This window comes from Seriola aureovittata, chromosome 21, assembly GCF_021018895.1.
Source record: "Seriola aureovittata isolate HTS-2021-v1 ecotype China chromosome 21, ASM2101889v1, whole genome shotgun sequence".
NCBI lineage: Eukaryota > Metazoa > Chordata > Actinopteri > Carangiformes > Carangidae > Seriola > Seriola aureovittata.
In genome coordinates, this window is record NC_079384.1 from 10,335,010 (window position 1) to 10,355,036 (window position 20,027).

A 20,027-nucleotide genomic window follows, 5' to 3' on the forward strand; every position below is an offset into this window, starting at 1 on the left:
ACCTTCTTCTCACTGCAGACATACAAACCAGAATATATAAAATGTTTTATTAGTTTTTTTTCTTGCTTTGCTGAATCTTTAAAGTGCAGCATTTAAAAGAAGATGTATTAACTAGGTACCCTTGAAGACAAAAGCATGCCAATATGTGCCTGAAAAGGCGTTACAGTAAGAAGAAAACAAGTGAGAGCTAGAAAACACAATCAGGAACTTAATGCCCACCGGCCGCCACTCAAGCTCATTACTGCTCATTAAAAAAGATGCCAGAGGGAGCACAGAGCAGAGAAGACACACTGGCAAGACATTTGCTGTTCATTGGAAAAAGAAAAAGAAAAAAAAATGTGGGAATAAAACACAAATATGTTGATATTGCTTCTGATACAGTCAAAGTGTCATCGGTCCACACCATTCATACAGTAACGCCGCGTTTCCAAGGCACTTGGGCCAAGCGATCCAAACCAAATAAAAACAGTCTGACAAGCACAATTACGTTATAAGACATGATGACAGCGATGATAATCAAAACACTCTCCGGCCCAGTTCTGACGACAGCTCATAACTTTGAAAACCAATAAGGGAAAATGACAATAACAACTTCCATATTATCATATAATATTACACAACAAAATACACAACGTATTACAGTGTCTCATCATTAGAGAATCTATTTCATATTATGTTCCCTTTGTAGAGGAGTGATGATGCTTGATAGAGAGATTTTAATAAGACTTTCTTAATACAATATCCCTCCGTGCGCATAGCAAGCAGTAGTCATTCGCCGTTATCAGTTCAAGAGGTCGGTTATCAAAAGGCACAGGCACTTTATTCATCACTTACACAACAGCTACATTTTATGATCTGAATCAAAAGGGCTCCTTGTGTCCTGAATAAACATAATGAATGTTGAGTGAATGAATGTTCAGCCATACAGAGAACAAAGCTTTAAGCTATGAGTGCAACCTTTAAGAGACTATGAACTCTGTAAACAACATAAGGGTACTCATACTCATATGTAGACAAATATTTATGAAAGATTGATTGAGGCGCCTGAAGCCACCGTTAAAGATGGGTGGCTGTAAACTAAAGAAACCGCACACATAAACACTGAAATATATTATTAAAAAAAAAAAGCATGAAGTAAAGATGTGAATTAATACTCTATTGCTGGACATCTTTAATATATTAATGATAATAAAAAATGCGAGTCTCTGCATAGATAAATGGCCGTAACTCGTTATTAGCATTCAAAAGAAATGCTTGGGCGAGCAAAGGCAGAACAAAACGTCTTTCTCCAACTCTGAATCAAATATCAGCTCCAATAAAATGTCTCTCTCTCTTTTTTTTTCTTTTTTTTTATTCCTACTATATAATTACTCCTGGGACTGAAAGAAAAAAAGGTCTTTAACAATTCTTGAGAGAAATGGTTTCAAACACAAACAGAAAGCTTCCAATAATTTTTTTTGTGTCTTTGAAATTCACATCTGCCGGTTCAGGTGAAAACGTGAGGCTAATCGGAGGCTTCGGCTTTTACTTTTAATATCTGAAAGAGCTTTAAATCCTCCAGAGTGTTAAAAGACAGAAACCCTGGGTATTGGTCTGTCCATCACTGACACCATCATCACCAGCTGCCAGTTAGATCATCATAATTTCTTAGTTTCTCATTAAATCTGCAGAGTTGCTTTTATTTTCAGTGTACATTTAGTACAAGAAAGTGTCTTTGAGGTGAACTTTTTCATCTATAAAACAGCAATTTCTAAAGGAGACAGTTTTCTTACATTTAGCTGGTACAACCTGTCCTTGGGACTTTGTATATATATATATATTACTATATAGATCTTTAGGCTGCTGCTGTGGTTGCTGTACCACCTTTATAAGATGCCTGTGGATGTATCTGTTTGCATTCCTATCAATAAATGTCACGCATGGTCAAGGACATTACAGCACTGATGCATTATGTTCTGTAGAGACGGCTTCTGAGTAGTTTGAAATGAAATTCTACTGAAAATCAGGTTTGTGTGAAATGCATTTTTGTCAAAAGTTGACAGCCCCTTCAGAAACAATCTGTTTTCTTTCCTTCTTCCAGAACTATGAACAAGAGACCCGAAGTTAAACTGACGTCGCAACAGCACAAAGTGTGAATTCTTAGGCTGTTTTGACAAAGACGAGTAAGCGGTTTCAGAAGGCATGAGTCAGCGCCACAGTGATCTCTTTCCCACCTTGATTGGCACTTATTTGAAGAGGCTGAGTGAAGGCAGCTGCTCTCATTGTACAGGTGTTACCTGCTTTCGTACAGTAGTACACCCATACCCCCAAAGTGAGGCTCGGATTGCTGTTTGGTTCCTTCACAACAGCTGGAAGTTTGGTTGAGATGGAGAGGGGCTTCGACAGATCCAAAATGTCACCGGTAACCACCTTATTGTCAAGCAGCCACTCGTTACCTGTGAAAAACAGGAAATAGAAAAAAAAAATCAATAGTCTGAATTACTCTGGTTAATACAGAAACAAGTAAATGCCTTGCCTGGACACCAACGGTAAATAATACTAATATTCTTGCAAGGAGGTGATTCACAAAAAGCAAGAACCAGTTCATTCACAGCCTTCCAAAAGACTGTTTGTATGAAAATGTCTGGCTGACATCTAAATTTATTGTTGAGCGCAACAATGTGCACCCTGTGAACTTGACTGGCTCGAGCCTGAGCAATGCACAGAACTGCTAAATGGAGTCCGCTAATATATTACCCCAAAACCACGTAACCTCACTGAATCAGATGAAGTAAGAGCGAGGACATGAATTTTCTGAAACAAAGGAGATATTTTTAGAAACAAATACTCATCTAAAGAGACGTGAGCACTGAAAGATAAATCAAAGTGGAAAAGAAATGGCTCGAGCTTCAACTGTGAGAAAATATTATTATGCCAGGGAGACCGTCAAATCCATGCCAGTGGTGATTAATGAAGCTGGTGCCTAACGTGAAATCCCAGGGAAGCCATTTCTAAAAAAGCCACTAAAAAACAATTTAGATCTGGCGTGCACTTCTAACTTGATCCATTAAAATTCCTGCCTCTGCACTGATCTGATCGGCATAAGTCTAGACTGGGTATAATCGGACAGCGGAGGATCACGTAACATAGCCTGGTAGCTAATTATGTGAACCAAGGCATGTCGTCTTATCGAACGTTCTAAAAATAGCCTGCTGGTATCGCTGACTGCATGCTGCATCGCTCAGAATGATGGAAACACTTTTGTTCCAAACCTAATGAACAGACCATCAACCATCACTAACATGATATCTCAAATCACTTCACACTTGATCCTAGGGTCAGACTACTGCTGATTACAAACTGAGAACACTGGAGAAAGCCTTCCTATAGTATGTAGCAGTAAAAATCATATATTAAAATCTTGCATGCCATGTATAAGGTCACTGGTGCTTTAAAAGAGACGCTGAATATGTGTTTTTCCATCCCTCAACAGAGAACTAAAAATCTCAGGTGTGGGCCGGCAGAGTGAGGATCTGCTTGTTGTACAGTGAGAAGGACATGAAGGTTAAGCATCATTCACTTCCATTTTTTTTGACAGAATCATGGATCACAGACCTAAATAAAGCATAGTAGGAGAGGTTGAGTGGCTCACATCCAGAATAGGGTCATTATAAACATAGAGAACAAGCTTGGGTCGCAACTCTGACTCCCTCACAGGTTCACAGGGAGAAATAATTTCAACAAAGCAGACAATTGAAACCTTTTTTTCTTTTATGGAGGGAAAATTAGTGAAAATAATAGCGATATGGTTTAAACATGCCTTGCTTAGCATGAGTTTTGGCAACTGCAGAGACAAATGCATTTCCACAAGAGTGGCCAACTTCTGAAGTGTGGAAACGGGATTTGTCTGTTACTTCCTCGACTGTCCTCTTACTTAAATCCCCTCCACTTTTCTTCAATAAACTTTTTCCAGCAGGTATTTGTCAAATACTGCTGTCTTTTCAGAATGAACTGTTAACAAAGCCGTCCTCGGGAACAGTGACTGTCCAATCATTGCCTAGCAACCCAGAGAAGCACAGCAGCTCTGTCTAGCTCTGGGTTTGTCCACATGTTGAAGTGATGTGCATGGGGGCTGTAGCAAAAGTGATTCTTTTTTTCCTTTTTTTTAACCTTTACAAAAACACAAGAGCAAAAATGTAAGGAATTGTGTTGTCTGGTCTAACATAAGCTACAAAAATTAGCATGTCTGCCTATCTTATACATTTTCCGTTGTCATACTGTTCTGTCGGTAATACTAGAGCTAAGCTTTGCATTGCAACACAAAAACAATGGTCTCCTTTATTTCCATGCCTTCTGCACGGATAGCCTCAATGTTTTAGCATGATGTCATGTACGTAGCCATAACGCAGAGTTCTTGTCTCAAAATGAGTTAGCTGTTAGTTTTCAACCAACTCGTGGAGCTAATGATTTATAACTAGCTAACTTAGCTAGCTACAATAGAATATGCCGAGACGCTTATTTTAGCCAGTAAAATTAGCAGTCAGCGGCTTGATTTCCCTCGTATGAAATCAAAGACATGTTATTTAAAAAAAACAATTACCAATGATTACCAATTGCCAATGAGATCAGTTTAAACGGAAAACGACAACGGAAAATGTAGCAGTAACAGCGTGAGGCGTAGCTGACACTCGCGATGCCTTTCACGTGTATGAAGTCAAATGTACCTCTAGGATGAACCTGAACAAAAACGTTTTCAAACGTAACATTTGCAACAATGACTGAACTTTGTCTCACCCTCAGCTGACAGAGCCCAGCAGCTGGGAGCTTCTTCAGTGAGTTTGCTTCCTTCTGGAAGGGACAGTGTGAGTGACAGGATGAGAGTCTGGCCCGCAGACGCTGCTACTGGTGGCATTGCTTTCCTGACAGCTGATTTAGGCAGCGTGGGGGCTTTGGCAGGAGCCGAAGGCTTTGTGGGTACTGAGTCTGTGCAGTCCATGGATATAGGGAACTGGAGAGGAGAGAAATGTGGGTGTTTACATTAGAGAGGAGCAAGGAGAAAGCTGTTGAGACTTACAGTGTCCTTTCTTTGTAACCTTTTATTCAAACTCTTCTAGTACAAGAAGAGTTTCAGGGCAGATTAATTACACACACGTGGACAAAATGTTAAGTGGCCTACTTTCTCAAGGTTGGAAGCAAGATTTTCTCACACACACACACACACACACACACACACACACACACACACACACACACACACACACACACACAGGTCTAACCAGTGAGACAGTCTTGGAGTCGAGGTCCAGCATTTTCACTTGGTGGTTGTTGGTATCTGCCACATAAAGAAGCTTCCCGTTGTCGCCGACACAGATCCCTCCAGGTTCGTTGAAGCAGGATTTGTTAAATTCAGGACCCAGACTATCTCCAGCCTCTCCTGTCCCTGCTAATGTGCTACACTGCTTTGTCTTTGGATCCACCACCTTGATCTGAATCACACAGGCAAATAGACACCATCAAACAAAAAAACAAAACCAAGGTTATTAAATAAAAAAGAAAAAGGTCAAGCCCTTTATGTTCCCTGTATGGTATAAGATCAAAAGGAGAGACAAGCTTTGTGTAGCCACTCATCGACTTAAAGGAACCTGTTATGACGACAGAAGTATCAATTGTGAGCACAATACAGCTTTGAACAACAGCCTTGTGACATGCAACACTTACCTTGTGGTTGTAGGAGTCAGCCACATAGAGCAGGCTTTGTTCAGGAGCCCAGGAAACACCGAGAGGATGCTGCAGCTTGGCGTCCACCCCTTTCCCGTCTAAATCCCCGAAAGCAAAGAGGTTCTGGTTCAAAGAGGATAAAACGTTCAGATGAGATCAAATGAAAGATATAAAAACATACAAAAGCCAGAGCTGCAACTTGTGACCCATGTTTAAGCTCAACGTGGGTCAAAGTACAGGACAACCAATCTAAACTTGTGAACCGCCTATAACCAAACTTAAGACATGTTCATATTTGAAAAGAAAGGGAGTAATTTTACCAAGATAAAGGACTTTCATCTTAAAATACATGATGAAGCCTTTTCTATACACTATAAACGATGAGTTTCTATGAGAGGAATACTTGGAATGAAAACATGAAAGCAAAGTTGGCTTCATTATCTTGGGGGTTTCTGAATAATTCATACAAGAACAGTTACAAGAAATATTAGGCCACATTTGTAAGAAACACCAGGAAGAAGACAATATCTTTAAATTGCCATAGCTACTGTGACAAAAATAGTTGGATGAGTCATTCTTTTGCAGAAAAGTAAAATAATGATAAATGTCATTAAAATATCACAAAGGGGAACATTTTCAAATTATGTGAAAGAAATTGTTTTTAAAAGGTGATTCCTCATAGAAATTTTTTTTTTCTGCAAATGATAATAAGCGAGTGAAAACAGATTTTTAGTGCAACAGATTGTTTCAGGCTAACCTGATCCCAAACAGACAAATTACAATTACAGCCAATCAACAACCAGTTGGTGAGAACTTGGGCTGAATTGAAATAAATAGCTTTTCACGCTGTATCACTAAAATCAATAAACAAAAGTCTCATGATTCTCTGCGGCCCACTCCCTCTCCACAGTTGCTGCATTCACTCGACAATGGCGGCTACAATAGAAACTAATCTTTGGGAAAAAATCTGTTTCTGCATCAGTGGAGTTTGTTCCAAACACCAGTGGGTTTTACATGCGCTCAGGTGTTCACCTTCACTGCAGGAGTGTGCCCTCTGTTTCTGACTGTGACGCAGCAGAAATGTAAAATCTCTATAGTTCAATGGAAGCGCTCAAACTAAAGCTGAAGAAGGGAAAGGAAAAAAATGCTTTTGGTGGAACTATGGGAAACACAGATGCCTTCTGTTCCTGATTTTCTCACTTTGAGATTTTACTTTGAAAAATACAGGCATTTTAAAATGCATATAGGCTTTAAACAAAAAAACTGTGATGAGAAAAAATAAATCAAAGGGCTTACAGGAATAGCTTGACATTTTGGGAAATAGGCTCATTTGCTTTCTTGTCAAATGTTAGATGAAGAGATCAAAACAACTCTCATGAGTGTTGGTGGAATATGAAGCTGTAGCCAGCGGCCAGGTAGCTTAACTCGGCAAAAAAGACTGGAAGCAGGGGGAAACAGCTAGCCTGCCGCTGTCAAAGGGTAGCAACATCCGCCTACCAGAACCTCTAAAGCTCACTAATCAACACGTTACATCTTGTTTGTTGAGTCCGTCCTACAACCGAGGTGCAACTACAAAAATTTGTCGAGTGTGCGAATGTAGTGCCGTTAAAAGTTCAGACATCAGATGCGCATTAACTCGTAAAAGCTTTAATCCCGTTTAAGGTTTAATGTTTCATTGTCTCAATTAAATGGCTAAAATGTCTACAGGCAGTAGACCATAGAGCATATTAATGTTTTTTGCTGGCTCACCGCCATGTTGAATAAACTGTATATGACTCGCCAGTTAATTACTCTCTATTCTCATGGGTGACTACAAGCTTTAGAGCTCTCGGGACTTTCCAAAAATACACCAAAGTAGCAGGAATAAAACCCCAGCATAGCGGCTGTGCGGACATGAAAGTACTACCAAAAATTGTTTTTCAGACTTTGCATCAGCAACAAACAAGGGAGGCTGTGTTTATTTATGGCATATTTCTTTTTAAATCAATATTTTCTATCTATAGAGAAATGGCCTCCAAAACTTGTCATGTCCAAGAGTCTGAAGTAGTGTGCGATTGTTTTCTGTGTCTGGAAATTGAAGGTTTTTCAAATCTGCTTTGGGAACGGACTTTTAATTTCCTCCAACTTCTGTTCAAACTACTGTTCATTGTATTGCCTTTACTATTAATAAAAACAACACTAAAATGGACAAAAAAATAACCCCACATTTACTAAGTATGAGAGAATTTATGAACCCACTTAAATTAAACAAAGATGGAAGCTCACTTAAAGCCACATGGGATCCCCCTTTGCTCTGTGGCTGGTTTTTTCAAAAGTAATTTTTATAAACCACTTGACCATCCTAATGTAAAGAAATGAACTAAAAGGTATGTAGTAAAAAAAAAAAAAAAAAAAAAAAATCCATCCATAGAGTAATAAATTCATCCATCACCTAGACACCTATCCATCAACTGTTGTACACCCACCATTGGATCTCTCTCTCCGCCGACCAGCAGCTTGACGCCTCCATCCTTCAGTGCGAGCGTGCGGATGGTGCTGCTCTCACTATCGGCCACGTACAGGCATCTCCACGGCTCCTCCGGGGCTAAAGCCAGACCTGAAGGCTGAGCAAAGCCGGCCTTGTGTGGGTAGGCGTTGTTTCGGTTCTCCTCGTTGCCGCTGCCTGCCCATCGCACGCATGTCCCCGCCTTGGACTCACTGTTTATGTTGTTGAATAGAAGATAAAAGACAAAACACTGCAAATGCATTGCTGCACATGTAGAGTTCAAATTGGTGGGGAATCTTTTCATTCTTCATAGACATGGCTTCTTTGATGATGCAAAACTTAGATTATTTCTCAAGTTGGAGATCCCCTCGGCTGGAAATTTATGTTTGTGGTTAACCTGGACATATTATTACATCATTTCATTGATTTCCTGTGATAGGGCCAGCCACACATATATAAAACAAGTTATGTGGGTGAGTGGGAAGATTTCTTCATTTGCTCTTCATTCTTTTTATGCTTGGCTTTTCTTGCCAGGTGGCCATGGTGGTCATGTATCAGTCTCTCACCTCCCTTTGGGCAGAGTCCCATCTTCTAGGAACAAAGCCCAGATCTGGTGGGTCCCTGCCATGGCTATCCACAGCACGTTATCTTCAACGCCACCTACACATGCAAATGAAATGCACATATGTAAGCGCACACACACACACAAGAAAAACCACACTGTGAGTTTAGAACCAGGAAGTGTGCGTCGGCCTCAATCATCCAGGAGTTACTAATATGATTTTCTTATAACCGAAATAAAAAATTCATTAATTCATTCATAATTCACAGATGCAGCTATACAGGTTTAAATGACAGCACCCTGTCTGACAAAGCACACATGCCACCTCAGACGCACGCAGCTCGAGACAACACTGCCATCATAATGGACACACAACCCTCACAGACACGCAGCTTCTCAGTTGTATTTTTAATGCAGCGCATAGCTCTGCCCTTCTTGATCACATCTGGGCGACTGTCAGGAACATTTGACATCTGCGGCACCGGACTCACCAACAGCAGCGATGACACTGTAGCACTTTAGAGTTCAAAAGGTGCAGCCTCCTTGTGATTTGGTCAATTTAATTATTCATACCCATGTTGAATAAATCATGAATATGCAATGAATGTTTGCATGTACTCTCAAAGGACAATGTTAGTGGAGTTAAAGGTCTGATGCCACATCCTCAGACCATGTGGTGACGTTCCAAAGCAGCAGGTTGTGTCATCCGTCAGCCTGTGCAGGAAATGTAACCTAAGACTGATTACCTCTTGCTTCCAGGCTGGGTACAACTACTAAATAATGGTGCTAATGGCAAAAAAAAAAAAAAAAAAAAAATGACCACATGACTGTGATCAATCAAACTCCAAAATGTAAACAGGACCTGCTGATGAGTACAGTGCTCGCTACAGGCAGATAAACAACCCAGTCCAACCGCCATCTTTTGTTTGCTCTAAGTTGGTACAGAATGTCACAAAGACAGTACGACACATGCTTAAAGTTTACTTCACATACAACCGCCAGCTCTTGCAACATCTCCGGCTTGAAGAGGCACTTAACCACCTAAAAGTAAACAATGTTAACCTGATGCATCATAGCTGTAAGAAAAACAGATGACAATAATCTATATAATATATATATATATAATAATGTTTTCTGAAATCCTTTATCACTGTAAGTAATATATATTGACATAATACATTTTGAACAAATAACTAACTCACTTAAAATGGCTTGTTTTAAGGGGAACGCAGAGAAATTAATACAATTCAATATTTACAAATGATACCAGGCCTACCTGGAGAGCAAAACAATTCTGCCAAATGAAGCAACAATAGACAGAACCGATTGAAAGGTGTATATATGAGTGTGTCTGAGGGATCTGCCGGTATGGCATCTCTGTACATGACTACAATTCTTTGTTGACTGATTTTAAGTCTGCAGTCTGAATGCTCACTGATAACGAGGCTTGATGGCAACACAAGACATTTGTATCATTTGGAGATAAAAGGTCTGAGAGATTTAAAAGATACGGTTTAAAAAAGCTTTCGACTTAGATTAAAAAATAAAAAAAAATCACTGTGTGACAAATATTAAAAAAAGATCAATAATAAAGGAACTCTGAATGCCCAAGGCAAAATAATAAAAGCAAGGTGTTAAGGGGGACTGAGGTGAGCTTGAAGCAGAGGTCTTAGATTACTTTGTGAGAATATGAAAGACCTCATCAGAAAGTTGAGGTAGATGAGGAATTCGCTAAAGAGGCTTATTGAGTACCCCCCATAAATTAGATCCCAGTTTTAGAAAGTATCTTCCAATATCATAATTACCCCTTCAATTGTCTATCCACCTCTGTGGATCCCTGATATCTATTCTATTCACGATCATGTTCAGGAAGACTGTCTGAAAAGTGAACAACTCAGACGTTAATGGCTACTTGCTTCCAATCTGTCCTGTAAAATCGCTTATGAAGGGCTGCTTTTTAAAAGTAGCTTGTTTTCTATTGCAGCTCAGGACGTCCACTTTAAGCAGAAGTGTTTTGAAGGTGAATCATTTAAAGGTTAGAAGCTACATAATTTGTGTATGTGATGCCATTTTGTTTTGTTCAAGAACATTTTGATGTGTAGTATCTGTGTGTGTGTATATTTTTCTCTAATTGCACTAAATGTGCAAGGTGGAAACAATGTCTCTGAAGTTGTGATCCCACCAGAACTCACACCACAATCTCTTCAAGGGGGGTGAAATGTGCCTCTTCCTGTTTTCTTTCCACCACTGTCACCTCAATCTGCCTGAACTCAGCGAGACCCAACAACAGCCAGGCAATCTGACAGAGGGGAGGGGTTAGGTTTGGGGTTAGGCGGTGAGGCGCAGAGGGGGAAAGACAATAAAATGTTGTTAAATGTTGCCCTTCGAGTTCCGGGTTTGGGCCACGAAACTCACCGGCGGTGCCGAGAGTCACATCCCAAGGAGAGCTGATTGGCTGCTGAGGTCCCATGGCCCCACCCTCTTTGTCTGTGCCTTGAACTCCTATGCCAGCTAGAGTGCTGACTCTTCCCTCTAAAAGGTCAATCTAACACCAAGACACGCAAACACAAACAGACAGTCATAAATGTAAAGACATTCACTGAGAGAAACAGATATGCAGATATTTTAAAGAGACAGTGGTGGATCCTACCTTTCGGACCAGGTGGTTTTCTGTGTCAGCCACGTATACCGTGTCTCCTTTTATGGCCACACCCTGAGGGGAGTTAAAGGAAGCCTCAGACAGGTCGCCGTCGTGCCTCCCACTTTCAGGTCCTGCGACAGATGTGACGAAACCATGGACATTAAGATGGTGCCATTTGGATTACACTACCTTCCTTATAGAATTTCCACCTTTTGAAAACTTTTGCCAAGAAAAGCATAATGCCTGCACACGATGGATACCTTGTATCTCCAATGACAAATTGACAGTGTTTATGTCTCTCTCTAAATTTTCTCTGTCATCATCTCTGCTGGGCTGCCATAAATGAGTTTTGGGGGGAAATTAGTCTTCAGACTTGACATGTTGAGTTATTTAACATTTGTTTTCTATGCAACTAAACATCTGTGGTACCCAGCGAATGAACTAAGTCTTTAATAGTGAAAGGAAGAAACAGGTGCTTTAATTGTTCTCACATTCTATTTGAGAAATTACTTTATCTTTCAGTTGACACAAGAGTTGAATTTTATCTTCCCTGCTTAAACTTTTACTAGAAAAAAAAAAAAAAAAAAGAGTTGATGGATGACTTTTACTTATACAAAGGATATGTACAGGCGTACTTGCCCATTTACAACTGGAGCACAGGTGATCTTTCATTTCTATAAATGGATCAATGATCAATTACTTAAATTTATGACTGTGGTTCATCTAATATAATGTGCTTATACTGTGTGTAACAAATTTGTTAAATGGAAGACATAACCTTCTGATCCAAATTTCTTATGCCCATATAAATAATATGTATGTATAAGGATGAGATCAGCCCACAAAAATATAACAAATCCTTTTTTTTCTCCCTCATTTTGTCCACACTTAGGTCAGTGCCAAGTTCCCAGAGTGTACCAGTCCCTGCTGCTGCCAACCTCTCTGCTGGTCTGGGGACAACACAGACAACCATGTGGCTCCTCTGAGGGTTGTTGAGGCATGTGAGTAATCTAAATATATCAATATTGCTGAAATTTGTGTTGTGTAAGTTGTACGAATTCTTATTATTTACAAAGCAAGAACAACATTTCATTTTTATCCACAACTCATTTAAATTAGAACATTATCACAAAGATTAATGTCCCTTCTTTCAAAATAGCATAGGGCGGAGGTGTGAGGATTTAATGCCAACCTCAAGAGACTGTATCTCTATCCTGTATCCCACTTCTTACCTCCTATGACATGCGACAGCTGACCGGTAGAGGACACCACCAGAATCCGGTGGTGCCCAGTATCTGCTATGGCCAGTGTTTTCTTGCTGTTGTCTATGGCCACCTTCCCAGGAAAAGACAGGATGCTGGGTGGCAGGGAGTCTCTGTACAGCTTGATCCCCACCGAGTGAGGCTTCAGCAGGCCCTGCTCCCTGTAGTGACGGAGGGCGCTGTCAGTAAAAAGCATCATCCTGTCACGGTGGCCTTCGCCCACCAGGGAGAAGAGAAGGTTGCCACGTGGTCCGAGCAGGACCAGCGTGGGCCAGCAGGACACCTCCAGTTCATGCCAGAGGCGCGCCTCGCCGTCGTTGACCACTGGGTGGCAGATGTCGTAGCGGAGAACAGCGCTGCGAACATTGGCGAGGACCTTTGAAGGGTTGGGGGAAAAACAAAGAGGACCAGTGAAGTATTCATTAATAAATTGTGTTTATAATTAATCAATCAATCAATCAATCAATCAATGTGACAAAGAGGTTCTCCATTATTAAATCCATAAAATGTGAGAAAACAGTAATTCTAAAATCATAATATTGACATTTTTGCTTGATAATTGTAATAAATGATTAATCGATGACCATATTAGTTGGAGTTTCCTTTTTCTGTTCATCTACTTATCAATTATTAAACACATCATTTCAACAACTTACAGTTTAGCCTAAATCATCATGTTTTGAATGAACGTCTGAGCCTTAAAATGAAGCCAATCAACACACTCATATTCTGTGTAAGAATGTGGAATTTCTTTTATAAGACGAAGGAATGCATGTTCCTCTGTCTTCAGAGCTAGTCTGTGGGAATGGGAACTCTGAGAACTGCACAGAAGCAAGGATATAATCTGTTACCATTTCATCATGACAGAGAATACCTACAGTTATTCTGGAGCACAAAAATAAAATAAAATACTCAAATGATGTTTATCTTAAATAAATAGAATCAGATCTTAGATGGAAATGTTCCCTTAAAGTCTTTTTGTCCATCTTTTTTCCAGTTTTGAAGTACAAGCAGGGGAAGTAGTGTGTGTGTCAGGTTTTTTCTGACGTCATGTGTTACTGTGTGCAAAAAAAAAAAAAAAAGAGCAGGCTGACAGTGCTTTCTGAAGATCTTAAACATGTTTTCTGGTCTTAAACAAAAAAATTGACAACTACTATCTGAGCTGCCAAAATCAGATTCTCATGCTGGTATACCAGTGTAACATTACAGATTAATACTGCGTGGGGAGAAAGTGGTTCGGGTTGATTGTCTTGCATCAGATTCAAATTTACCAGTGTTCCCAGAATGACCAGAAAAGCGTCCTCAAAGGTAAAATAATGATGAGCAATAAAAACCACTTACCTTTTCATTTGGGAATTTGGCAGAGTGCACACCAACAATAACCAGTCCGTCTGAGAAACAGATTGAATAGATAGAGAGACAGAAAAAAAAAAATCAGAACAGCCAAACATAACAAAACAGTAAGTGGTTTGAATTAACATTGCTCAGAATGAAAAATGCCTTTTTTTTTTTTTTTTTTTAAATAATTTTCAGGACATGATTTTGCTTATTGAGCTTTATTCCTTCACAAAAACACCCAGTTTCAGTGGCGGTAATGAAAGACAGAAATGGTTCAAACATCTAGTTGTCCCCACGAATATCTCTGTAAAATCTTCTCTCTAAATCACGTTGTCAACAACTTGCATAAGCCTGATCAATAACAAGTTAACACAAGACACAAGCACCACACGCAAGCACGCACGCACACACACACACACACACACACACACACACACACACACACACACACACACACACACACACACACACGGATGCAGCAGCTGTTTAAGATGCTTGGGTGAAGTGAGGGAAACATGTGATTTGCAACTGAAAACCTTTTAAATATCTTCCTTAGATAAATGCCCTTCAAACATAATATCACATAGCTCTCAGTGAGGTTCCTGGAAATATTTCAGTGCCTCGAAGCTTTAAATGATTATCTCGGTTATTTCTCAGTAGTCATCAAAGTCCACTAACACTATGCTTATTGTACAGACAATGAGAGCGACTGGTTCTCATTTCATTAGTGTTATGTAACTGACTGGCCTAAATCTGTGGAAAATACATGTTTCTGATGCCTTTTTGGAACAGACCCTTTTGTGGTGCTAACACTCTGACAGTACTGGCCTTACAGAGCAGATACCTTGATAAGTTTCCTTCCTGTTTCCCCATCAGTGTGGGACTCTCTGTTGAAACAGTCACGTTTGCACCCATGTCATTCCTTCATTAAAAAAAACTTGACAATACTTAAAAAAAAAAAAAAAAAAAGAAGCCCAGGTGGAGCTACAGAAATGTCACAGCTAACTTGTCATTCAGACAATACTTTATTCACATGGAACCAAGCTTGACGGCTGATAAAGGGATTTCTAGAGAATATAATTTATATAATATATAAATGTTTTTATTTTTATCACTTCCATTTAGAATTTGCTTATTGTAGCTGTTAACCTTTTAACAAACACTTTCACTGTGAGCCATATAGAAAAATGCACTATTCTTTTTATTGGTAAACAATGAAAGCTCACAACAACTGCTTTGAAAGTAAAGACACACTTTAATTTATAAGGTTTCTGTTGTACACTCTGTATGCATTTTACTCGATTGAGAGTCAAGACAGAGTATTCTTTATAAAAAGGACAACAATGTGCTTTTTTTTTTTTTTAAATCTACCAATATATATGTTATTTGTTCATATTCCAAACAGTGGATTGAGGCACAGTCTGAAACTAGTACAGAAACTACAATCATTAAAAATAGAAATTAAAATTGGACCCCTGACCACTAAGACCTTGAAATGAGAAAAACTCATAAAAATGCATAATTTAGAGAAACAGTTGTAAATCTGTTTATTTTCTATAATTAAGATGCATACATTAACTCGAATTTAGTTTGTCTTGACTTTGTCACAGAAAACAGGAAAAGCTTATATTTTAATTTAGATTTCATAATGCCTTTTTTGGCTCATAACATCACATGCTATTTCAGTTGGCTATAAAGCAAATAAAAGCCCTCAGTCCTCCATAAATGGACCCCACAGGACACTTCCTCAACAGAAGTAAAAGCACACAATTCCAAACCTTCAAACCCAACACGGCCTGCAGTGAATTTCGTCATCCATGGCCTCTGCCAAGCAGTATAGTACCAGGACAGATTGTAGTGACGATGGGTGGGTGGCGGGGTGGACTGTGGGAGTGACTGGACAGGGTGGCTCCCACACCTCACTGGCCAGAGCAGCAAACAGAATGTACCCATAGCAGTGCCAAAGATAAGGCAAGTATGATAATGTGCGGTGGCACTGCAGTGTGTGTGTTCTGGGTCCCGCCTGGCTAACAACTGAATTTCAAGCTTCCTCAGATGATCCCTTGAAGGATCCAGCAGGATGCCAGAGTCATTCGGATGTGACTGTGCTTTTACATGGAGTGGCAATACAGAGAAGCGTACAGTGAGCTGCAGCAGGGTACAATTATGGGGCCAACGTACTCACTGACACTGCAGCTTGGAAATATTTTTAGTCACTGTCTCTTCACAGCTGAGATAAGAGCCTTCATACTCATAGAACAGAAGAGGACAAGTTGATGTATGACACTTTTTCTGCCCCAGTGAACTTACACTTTCCCATGATGCAGCACTACACATAATAAGGTACTAATGGATTTGTGTTCCCTCAGTAAGGCCTGCCAGGCTTCTGCCTCTCGCAAGGCCCAGTGTACCTTCAGACTGACTTCAATGAATATATTTAAAAAATGCAGTGTGGCAGAGGCATCTTTCTACATTTAATAATTTAGCAGGGGAGGAATATCACTTCATTCAGACCTTATACAAGTCATTATTTTGTTTTACCTACTTTATGTGCTTTATTTTTGATTTCCCATCCATTCAATACGCTGGGAAACGAAATGGTAACTCACCAGAGGAAGATACTTTTTTTTTTAATTGGCTCACATTTAACTACTGGACAGGAACCAATCATTTCTTCGTTTACAGACACCGGGCACAGTTTCTCATAATTAAACAGAGTCTGCAAGCTCTACTATGAGACGCAAAATGTGTTGTAACTTAATTTCAATCTGACACAGTCTTTCAGAGATCAAAGCCAATCCACTGACATGGGAGTGGGGTGGGGGGGTATTTGAAATTCACAATGGGGAGGATTAAAATTCACACGACAGTTTAATTTTACCCAGATTTCGCAGCTATCTGGTGAAATTACAATACATACAGTATGCACTAAATGAATTAAGCTCGTGCAAAATGTTTCCAACTAAATAAATAAAAGGACATACATGAGGTACGCCAATTTAACTAATTAAATCATTGACACATGATTCATTATAAGATTTGCGTCTGCATAATTTTGACTGTTTGGTGATGTGAAGTCTTTGAGAAGGACAGTTAGGATTGTTCTACTGTTCCAAATCATACAGGTTTATTATGGTGTAAAACTGAATATTTCCTCACACCTCACATACTTCTCTGTGTTAATTAAATTAAATTAGAAATGGTGAGACTTGGCATTGTTAGCCTTCCTACATGGAGTCTCTCAACTCCCTCAGGATCAGCCATGGTGGCTGCTGATTTACAAGATAAACTCCTGAAGTCCATACCTTTAACAGAGTGTTTCTTCTCGAGCTGGTGCAGATCAGGCAGGATGTGCATGCAGTTGATGCAGCAGTAAGTGAAAAAGTCCAACAGCACCACTTTGCCAGCCAGCTCCTTGTTCAAAGACAGAGGCCCCTCCGTGTTCAGCCATTCCAAGCCTGGAGCGAATCACAGAATGGAAAATGACGCTGTCATCTTATTAATTATGTTTAGTCACGGTGTAGGCAGACGCTTTACGGTGCCCATCACGGTCCTAGGAGGGTAATGGTAGTAGTCACAAAATACCTAAGGGTTATATCTGTCTCAAGCCTTACACAGCATTCATGTCACATGGGGAAAAAAAGTTGGACCACTTGATTGATCAAAGCATTGACTTTGAAATACTCACAGCTTTAGAAGTGTTATGAAGCTATCAAATACCAGAAATAAATTACAGCTCGTGTCTGATAAGTTTTTTCACTCTTCCCTCACATGCACTCTGAATATTACATTGCCTGTTTGAAACTCTTTGTGTAACTTGTGCGGTTGGTGCTTTGCAATGCCTCCTTTGAAAAATGATTCTTAATCTCAGTAGCACTTGACCTGGATAAACTAAGGTTAAATAACAGAGTTGAAGAGTTATCTCTCTTATTTCCATCTTTAAGAATGATGCAAGCACAGACTGAGTAGGAGAAAGAAGTAGCTCTCTTGATTTCAAAGTCCCAAGATTTTATCTGTTGGAAGAGAGCGATTGCACCTGGTGCACAGTGCCTAGTGCATGTACTATGTGCAATTGTTTTACTCACAACCCCTTTCTTATTCTTCTTCAACTGGGCTGTTATTAGTTTGATTCCAATGTGAAAAAGAAATTATGGCACTAAGGAAAATTTATATATTGCATATCTTCAAAGGTATCGAAAGAGAAGTAACTAGGTCAATTTAAGGAAATCCTGAAATGCATGGGTTAAGAACACGGTTATAGTGACAAAAAGCAAACTGTAGTAACAGCTATGAATGCCTTTTGACCATTTTGCTGCTCTGGAAATTATAAAATTTTCAACACACACTGTAATCAAGGTAAGCAACACCTTTTTGCTGCTGTGCCCTGTTGGCCGTCAGGTAACCTCAGGTTGAGCCAAGGAAGATCCTGAAATTTGTCACCCTAAAGTACTCTACATATAAAAAACAAATGTTTTAGACCAGTGTTCACTTTGCAGTTTCATAGGAGGACCAGGTTATTGTCCAATAAAACCCTGTTTATTAGGCTGTTTGGTGTACTACTGTAGATCCCCATCTACTGGTGTGTCGTAATACTGCCAACATGCTGCATCCCAAACTATAGATCCAACCTGTCAGAATCATCTGGTCAATAAACCTCTAATTGACACCAGAATCTTGTACTTAACTGTTACTGAGAATAATTTGACATCAATATAATGTTTTTCTAATTTTTCATTAATTTGGTGTAGTTATAGCAGCTATATTATTGATCTAGTTCTTATGCTGTTGATGCTATTTTTTTTTAATGTAATGGCAAACATGCTACCATAATCTGTAGTGTAAACACTACATAGTCGGTGGTTTTAATTTAGTCAAATATTTTGTAATGATAATAAATGAGAGACAAAAACTGGGGCAAAGTTTTTCCCGGAACACCTGGGCACTGCTATCTAAGGCTGTATTACATTGAAACATTTTTATGTACTGCAAGTTAAATTTTTCACCACCTCTTATACATTTAACTCCTTATTTATGAAGACATAATGGTTGTACAATGGAGTATGTCGCACAGCCCTGAGTAAGAAAAATATAATAAATATAAAGTCTGTGTTCTCATGCATTATATAGATTGGTAGATTATTGATTATGCAACATAATACTGATTGTAACACAAAACTGTAGTTCTTCATTTCGTCTGAAATCAGTATTTGCTGCCAATGCTGGAAGATGTAACGAGACGGTTAACTTTAGTAAAAGTACCAATACCACAGTTTAGAAATACTACGATTACAACTAAAAGCACTGCATTTAAAATCTTACTTAAGTAAAAGCACATTACTGATATCAGCAAAAGGTAGAAAAGTAAAAGTACTTTGATTAATTATTATTTAAAAGATTGTTAACATTGATGCATCAATGTATAAGGAGGGTTTTGCAGTTGTTGCTGGTTGAGTTCAGGCTAGTTTTAACTAGTCCAGCGATTCCCAATTGAGGGGTCGGACCCTCCCAAAGGGTCCCAAAATAAGTCAGAGGGGTCATGTGTGATTGATGGGAGAGAAAGGGTTAGGGTTGGGAAACCAAAGAACCGGCACCGAGAGTCATATCATGACATGCCTTGATAGCAAACTCAACTCGAACAGCTGCTATGCAGTGAGACACAGTGCTAAGCGAGATAGAGCTAAAACATGGCCTAACCTGTCTGGAAATCAGGTATCTTCAGGTCGTCTCTCTCGTCTAGTACTTTCAAATACTGAAGCACCAAATTTTCTTTCTCCTGCGGCGTCGTGGCGTCATCTAGGGCGACATCCAGCTGACTTTGGATAGGAAATAAAGTAGAGAGGCTGCACCGGGACGCCATGTTTCCAACAACACCCACCCTGTTAGGTAAATCCACGACGTAGATTCATGCGACTAAAAATATTCATAAATATAATTCACTAGAAAGATTTTTCTGAATTTTAAATCATTGACATAAAAAAGGCTATGACTAAAAGCCTTTTTGATTGTCCCTGCATTTAATTAACGCTAATATGAAAGTCAATT

General features: G+C 39.5%; 1 protein-coding gene across 1 annotated transcript; it reads right to left on the minus strand.

Moving 5' to 3' along the window:
• Positions 1 to 31: 31 nt before the first annotated feature.
• Positions 32 to 19,851, minus strand: nhlrc2 (NHL repeat containing 2). Its single transcript, XM_056365891.1, has 12 exons — positions 19,680 to 19,851; positions 17,291 to 17,443; positions 13,989 to 14,038; positions 12,618 to 13,023; positions 11,395 to 11,516; positions 11,160 to 11,289; positions 8,749 to 8,842; positions 8,163 to 8,394; positions 5,698 to 5,820; positions 5,256 to 5,465; positions 4,774 to 4,987; positions 32 to 2,435 (listed from the first exon to the last, which is right to left on the minus strand). Exons 1-12 carry the CDS (start codon positions 19,840 to 19,842, stop codon positions 2,173 to 2,175), a joined length of 2,160 nt encoding a protein of 719 aa, XP_056221866.1. The 5' UTR covers positions 19,843 to 19,851; the 3' UTR covers positions 32 to 2,172.
• Positions 19,852 to 20,027: the final 176 nt, after the last annotated feature.

Coding starts and splice junctions, on each gene's coding strand:
- nhlrc2 (XM_056365891.1), bottom strand. CDS start 19,842: ATGGCGTCCCGGTGCAGCCTCTCTACTTTATTTCCTATCCAAAGTCAG. Junction 14,039..17,290: donor GAAGAAACACTCTGTTAAAG/GTATGGACTTCA, acceptor TCTGTTTCTCAG/ACGGACTGGTTATTGTTGGT. Junction 11,290..11,394: donor AAAACCACCTGGTCCGAAAG/GTAGGATCCACC, acceptor TCTTGGTGTTAG/ATTGACCTTTTAGAGGGAAG.